Source organism: Montipora foliosa, chromosome 2 (assembly GCF_036669935.1).
Source record: "Montipora foliosa isolate CH-2021 chromosome 2, ASM3666993v2, whole genome shotgun sequence".
Lineage (NCBI taxonomy): Eukaryota > Metazoa > Cnidaria > Anthozoa > Scleractinia > Acroporidae > Montipora > Montipora foliosa.
In genome coordinates, this window is record NC_090870.1 from 47,318,783 (window position 1) to 47,326,413 (window position 7,631).

The 7,631-nt window shown below is 39.1% G+C and overlaps 1 protein-coding gene across 3 annotated transcripts in view; it reads left to right on the top strand.

The window, feature by feature from the left end:
- Positions 1–7,094, top strand: part of LOC137993354 (carbohydrate sulfotransferase 11-like) — a 30,833-nt gene extending 23,739 nt beyond the window's left edge. Inside the window, exons 1-2 of one of the 3 annotated variants that reach the window (XM_068839143.1) lie at positions 629–846; positions 5,603–7,094. In XM_068839143.1, coding sequence (XP_068695244.1) covers positions 826–846; positions 5,603–6,436 — 855 coding nt within the window. In that variant the 5' untranslated portion in view covers positions 629–825 and the 3' untranslated portion in view covers positions 6,437–7,094. Of the gene's footprint in view, positions 1–628; positions 847–1,291; positions 3,863–5,602 lie in introns of those variants that run through there. The other 2 variants (XM_068839142.1, XM_068839141.1) reach the window with 2 other exon arrangements.
- The last annotated feature ends 537 nt before the right edge of the window (positions 7,095–7,631 follow it).

Consider the following 7,631-nt stretch of genomic DNA (forward strand, 5'->3'; position numbering starts at 1 on the left):
TTTGATATTTTATTGTGGAAAAAACAACGTAAACGTAGTCCACATCTCAAGCTTAACAAACCATGGGCAGCTTTAACAAACGAGAAAAACAGAGTCCGGTTCATCTACCACTAGCAGCGAACATTTACACGAGAAGGAACCAGATAAGGGACAATATCTTTTGGATAACAACCGCCGATCTCTCTAAACTTCGTACAGAGGTAAACTAGAAATGTCGAAGGCGCAACTCAACTGATTATTAAAATTTGAACAAATGTACGAGCGGCCTGGTGAGAGGTTAAAGTACGTGGGGAAATCTCATTTGTCGTCCGCCATTTTGAAACATTGATGGCGGGAAATAAGTGAGCATGCGCAGTGGTTTTTGAGACCTGTCGCCGTCATCTTGGTTTTTCATGGTACAGCGGGCTCAATTATAACCATCGGTTTTGTCACTAAACGAACGCTGGCACTGGAAAAACCGGTTTGACGAGAGAAAACAAGATTGACTCGCCCAGAAGTTCGGGCTGCGGCGGCTTCAAAGAGTTGACGCGATTCGGGCAGAGCCTACTTTTCTCCTTCTCAGTAAAGAAAAAGACAAATGGAGGCTCTGCTCGCAGGGTGCGTGCGTGGAGTGGACTCATGGCCGCCATCTTGTTTAAAACTCGAAATTTATGCAAAACCAGCATAAATTAGTACGTGACGTCACGGGACAACATTATAACGCTGGGAATTCAGACGTCTCTCTCGCCCGCTCGCCCGTTTGGCAGGGGAGGCGAGGAGACGGCTGACACTTCAGACTAATATTTTACCATCTACTAACGTTACACAAAGAACTTCACACTGAAGATGACTTCCGCTCAGGTTACGGTCAGTCAAAGTCTTTCTAAACAGTCATTCTTAGAACTATACACTCACCCGGCCGATCTTACTTCAATTAGTTCTGATACGTCTCCTGGGTCCAAAACTATAACGAGGTTTATCTTGAATTGAACGCCGGACTTGAAAGCTGTTCCAAGCATGCTGAGTGCAGATGCTTCTCTCCTGCCAATATCCTGAGCTGGGGTTATTATTATTATTATTATTATTATTATTATTATTATTATTATTATTATTATTATTATTATTATTATTATTATTATTATTATTATTATTCAATTGGCTTGGTAGAGCACGGCGCTTGTGTCTCTCAGTGGTCGTGGGTTCAGAGCCATGTTTAATTAAACCTTGTTTTTAGGGCTTTCCTTTTGTTACGTAACTTTCAAAACAGCCATGATCTAAAAATCTTAACAGGCGCATTTTTTCTCACCTACAGATGGAACCGGAAAATGTCCAACTTTTGGAAGACAGACAAAGAGAGCGACAAAATCACCTAAGGAAATATTGCAATTCGCACAAATTCACCAATGCTTCGCGAGATATTGACCAGAAAACATTGAAATATTTCATGGTCAACGACAAATATAAAATAGTGTATTGCTTTATTCCTAAGGTGGCTTGTACTCAGTGGAATAAGGTGTTTTTGGCTCTCGACAACCGCCCGGATGTCACCGATAGAAATGTTATTCACAATGATAAGAACTTTAAGTTTCTTAGTCGGGATTATTCTGCCGAGGAAGTTGATTTAAGGCTTCGAACCTACTTTAAATTCGTATTTGTTCGTGATCCCCTGGAGAGGCTGTTGTCGGCCTATGAAGACAAGATAGTACGTGATCGGGCATGGCATTTTCATGATTCGTATTCAAAGAAAATACTAGACTACTTCAATCGCTCTGTAGATCCGAGATCAGACAACAAGATAACATTTGAAAAGTTCATATACTACATAAGTACCATTGGATTCAATGAGAACCGTCACTGGGCAACGTACCGGCACCTTTGTCTTCCTTGCGACATACAATACGACTTCATTGGCCACTTCAATGATATGCAAGAAGAGGCTACCTACATTCTTCGACAAACTGGAATGGATAAAGCAGTGACTTTTCCACCTTTTATCACCAGTAATACAACGACTAAAATGCTAAAACGTTTCGCAACGATTCCCAAAGCTAAGATTTTTGAGCTTGCCAAGCTCTTTGAGAACGATTATGAAATGTTCAATTTCCACTTCCCAGGAGTTTTATCTGATCTCCTGCGAGATTTCCCAAAATGAGGCTTATGCATCCACCTTTATGTTCTTCGTTTTTTAGATTTGTTTTTTACTGACTCCTTTTTTTACAATAGATACACTCTTTTCCCCTACATCAATACACCAGTGCAAAAAAAGCACTACGCTACGCCACAGTACAATTCACTTCACTATACGTTACCACAGCAACAATACAACCTACACCATGCTGAGCTTACTATGCACCTTTATACTCGTTACCAATAATGCATTGCGAAGACACCAAGGTGCAGATAAACAGATCATGCATTCAGATAATTGTTCACTCATTTTGCATGCATGAATGATTGCTTTGCATCAATTTTTACGAACGAAAATTTTGGACAATTTTCATAATTTAAGCAAGTTATTAAAAGACACGAATCTTAGCCCTTTTGTACTGCTCACCGAAGGATGTTAACAAGATTTTCAGGTAACTGAAACCTAGCAAATCTCCCCGGCAGCCCGAATAGTATTCATCCCACCATCTTTTATGCGCTGGAACTTTGGCTCCATATCACTTACTGACGTCTTCTACGCGTCCTCAGTCATCAGGCTTGTTACCTTACTACTGGAAATTGGCTGGCATCACTCCTTTACACAAGAAAGGTGCTAAAAACGAGTTCGCAAGAACTACCGCTCTGTCTGGCTAACATCTGTGGCGTTTAAAGTGTGTGAAACGATAGTTAGACAGCATCTTGTTCAGTTCTGGATACTAATGAGATCTTTATACCATGGCAATTTGGCTTTCTGAAGGGGAAATCTTGTTTGTCTCAACTACTATCTCATTTCGTGATTCAAGTTGGGCTCGTGAGAGAAACACAGGGAAGAAAAATGATGTTACCCCTGCCAGGGAACCGTGTTGAGACCCATTTTATTTGTTATGTATATTAAGGATATCTCAAGAAACATTACATCACACACCAAACCTTTTTTGCAGATGACATGAAAGTGCATAAGGCAATGACGGATAAAACACGATGTTGAAGAACTATAGAAAGATGTTACCAACTTGGAATCTTAGAGTAACGCTTGGCAATCGAAGTTTAACATTGATATGCATCTCTAAAAAGAATGGATAACTCAAGTCCTCAATATTGTCTATGAACGGTCTTTAAAAAGACGTAAATATCTTGGAGAAAGTACAACGTAGGGCACCAGAAGCTCGTGACCTTGAATCGTGTAATTTGCAACTCTTTTCCTTGGATACAAGCTGGGGATTTTAGGAAACCAATTTTATGCCCAAATATGGACAAAAGTAAGATTGAAACTGAGCACGCGGGAAAATACACCAGCTACGTTACATCCAAATAAGGAAATTTTTAAACTAAAAAAAAACCCAACTCTCAACCAGATTGAACGCTTCAAGCTAGGTCATGAGGTTCTGAGAGCACCGCGCTTTTTTTGATATGAGATGGTTATAGCCAAATCGGAGCTACGCGTCTCGTTGGCTATTTACCATCTCATATCCAACCCGCGCTCATGGAGTAATCTTGACAGATACCTATTTGGTTTGATTTCATAATCTGTCAAAAAAAAAAAAAAAACAGGTCGAACTGAATTTTATAATTCCCTGGTTGCTGATACATTACTTTATTGAGACGTGAGACGTTCGATACACTGGATTCAATTGATTTTAAAGAGTCAGCACGCCCATGTTTAAAATGTTTGTTTCTTTGAAGTAGATTTGAAGTCTGAAGTATATTGTACGTCGCATAAATTGAATAAAAAAGGAAATGTCAATTTGAGGGATGGCAATGAGTGTTGACCCTTGCTTCGGTTCTCCGTGGTGCATTCTGGGACGATGTTACGTCCAAAGTCAACGGCGGGGTTGTTACACGCACCAACGGCAACAAATTCGAGCAATAATGTTGTAGGTTTTTGAAAGTGATTAAAAAACCTGCAACTTGTTGGAGACAACTTTTTACGCAGCGATGTTGCGATAAAAAAACGTCTCGTGAAACATTACCTTAAGATCTACGACGGCGACGTAGACGAAAACGTCACCCCAAAATATAACTTTGCTCTACCATAAGTTTTTCGCACTAAGTCAATCTAGTTCGCGCCGTAGAATGTGGCGAAGTATCCTTAAAAATAAATTGGTACAAGGGGTTTCGGAGTGAACATAGAGACTAAAAGATTCACATTTGTAAACTTGTTTCCCAAACAATAGGCGAATCTTTGCTGACGTCATTGTTTAAATTTTGTCTCATTAACAGACTTTCCTGACAGAAGGCACTATGCCATTTCCATATTCACTTCAAAAGGTATAAAAGAACGTGTTAATCTTGGTTAAATCTCCAATCACAAGCCTTTTAGCTTTGATAACGAGCGAATTATTAGCCATGAACAACTGTGCAAAAGCTCTAATGAGCCCATTCAAACTTTTGTAAATTTCTGAATTTTCTTCATTACTCAGAGATTATCTGGTAAAACTGCGCTCAAAGTTTCAGAGATAGCTCATTATGCAATGGACTCTCAATACTCAGTACTGCTTTTTTAGCTGGTAGATTAGAAAACGATGGGCCACTGAATGAGGCAAAAAATGTAAGCAAAGATTCCCCTATACAACCCTTAGCTGGTAAAAATGAAATCGCTTGTTTCATTGTTGACTCGCACCGCGTTTGATAGCCAATGTAGTATAAAAGCGACTTACAAACTGAACGTTTCAAAGAGAAATATTTTTATTTGAATTCTATTTCCATACTTCTGTATGTGAACGGATTCGGTGTCAAAAAAATGGAAATTTAAGGTCATCACACAAGCCCAAGAAACCAAGGCTAGGATTTCGCCAGCCGTGAGCGGGCCGGTGAGAAAATTACGCCGCTCCAGGAACCAATCAGATTGCAGGATTTGTTGAATTCCACCCTCTCACGCACTGAAAAAAAAAAGATAATTATTAAACCAGTTTACAATGATAGTTCAACCGGCGTACTCCGGCTCTAAACAACAGAAAATTACAGAAGTTACATAAAATAAATTTCTCTTAGTACGCCATGTTGATGAATGTTTTGACAACGCAGTAAGTAAGAAATTTTCGCGGTAAACATTGCGCAATAAACATAGCGGCAACCTGGCATTTTAAAACTACATTCGAACCCTACGTTTGGGAACAACGTGGAAAAGTATCAACTTTAAAACTTTGAAACATGCTAAGAAGGTCATTAACTATAGTTTAGGCCCAAAACTCTTTTTTAGCCGAGATTGCCTTTAATTTGAGTGCTGGGCTGCCAGAATGCGGAAAAATCTTTTCGAAAACTCTTCGTTGACACGGAAACGTTTGTTGACAACCTAGTTGCTTTACTTTAAAATATTTAATTACCTTTTAACACTTTTTCCATGTAAATCTCCTCAGGCACTCAGATAGGTTTTTCTTACGCCTGAGATAACTTCTCTAAAAGAGAAACTATTTTCGTTACCCATGCACAGTTTAAACTACTCTCATTCTTTATCTTGTTTCTAAATCTACATATGCAGAACACCGACGTCCAAGCTTTGGAAGAGAAACAAAGGGAGAGACAAGATCATCTTAAGAAATATTGCAAATCGCACAATCTTATCCATTTTAACGGAACTATTGACCGGAAAAAATTGGGACATTTTATGGTAAACGAGAAGTATAAAGTACTGTATTGCTATATCCCTAAGGTGGCGTGTACTCAGTGGAATAAAGTATTTTTGGCTCTCAAAGAACGCCCGAATGTCCACCTTGACATTCACAATCCAAGAAACTACAAGTGGCTTAATAAAGGTTATTCTGACGAGGAAATTAAATGGAGGCTCCAAACTTACTTCAAATTTGTATTCGTTCGTGAGCCTTTCGAAAGGTTGCTGTCAGCCTACCAAGACAAGTTTGTTGAAACGCCAGATATACATTACATGGAAAGATATGCAACCAAGATTAAAGACAACTTCAAGCACTACATGTACACAGATCGCAGTTCAGACAAAGAGTTAACATTTAAGAAATTCATATACTACATAACTAGCATTGGGTTCAACAACGATCGTCACTGGGCAACGTACGAAAGCCTCTGTCTTCCTTGCGATATACAGTACGACTTCATTGGTCATTTCAACGACATGCAAGAAGAAGCTCGGCACGTTCTCCGACAGACAGGAATGGACAAAGAAGTGACTTTTTCGCCTTTTCTTAGCCATAATACGTCGAGTAAAATGCTGGCGAATTTCGCTACGATTCCCAAAGCTAAGATTCTTCAGCTTGCTAAGCTCTTTGAGAAGGATTATCAAATGTTCAATTATCCCTTTCCAGGAGTTCTGTCAGACCTTCTGGGAAATTTTACGAGTTAAGATTTATACTCGCTAAACACTGAGGAAAATGGAACTTTTAATTAACATTTTTAGGAAAGGAAAGTGTCTAGTTTTCTTAGCGCTGTACCACTAATTCACTACTTGCACAAATCCCATAATACACCTCTTTTACCCCCCAAAAATCTGCATAGGCATTGTTTTCGACTTCTCTTGGGAAATTTTCATGTCCCAGGAGGGAAATTGCAAACAATGGTTATGCAAAAGTTTTGGGGGGTAGTAGAGGTGTATTATGGGATTGTGCAAGTAGTAAATTAACGCAAATCAAATCAAGCGTTGGTTTTTGGGGGAGGGGAAAACTGGAGATCCCCGAGAGAGACCTCTCAGATAAGAGTAGAGAACGAAAAAATTCAACCCACATCATTATGACGCCGATTCTAGGAATCGAACGCGGGCCACATTGGTGGGAGGCGAGTGCTCTTACAACTATGCCAGCCCATGCCTAAAAGCATGTTAATTAACTAACTGGTTAACTTTGGATAAAATTCCTGCTAAAATTGTTCAATTATCAGCGCGTATATTTACACCGTTTTTGACATGTTATTGAATGTAAACGTGACCTAAAGCTCTTAAGAGTAACTTTCCATGAAAATGCAATGGGATACCATCTTTGATAAATAAAGCTAGCTGGACGAATTTACTAACTGTTTTGGAAATCCATGTGTTTTTGACTTTGTTTTATCCTTTTAATCTTATATACATTTTTCTCGTTTTGTTCTTTTTGCCTTGTATTCTATATAAGTGATTTCATTGTAAACGTCCACGTTTGTCTGCGGGTATTTGTGTTTTTCAATAAAGATGTATTCATTCATACACATACATTTTCAACCTCTCGCGTATGACAAGTATTTGAATAGACGATTGGACATGGACGGCAAAACTATCCGTCCAGTTTCCGTACCACGAGTCGCGTGCAAAGCAAATATCTTTTGCGTCAGTCAGTTATCTGTCCGAAACTGAAACACCTCGCTATTTAAATTTCAATCAGGTTGCCACCCCACGCAATCGACAGTAAAGCCTTCTTGTCAAATGTGGGATGACTGGCTTGAAAATGTGCATAATAAAAGGTTAAACGGTGTATGTTTTTAGATTATCAAATAGCTTTTTATTCAACAGGAAAAGAAAACAAACAGCGGTTACAAACATTTTCATCTTATACTTGACGTTTCGTATGTTG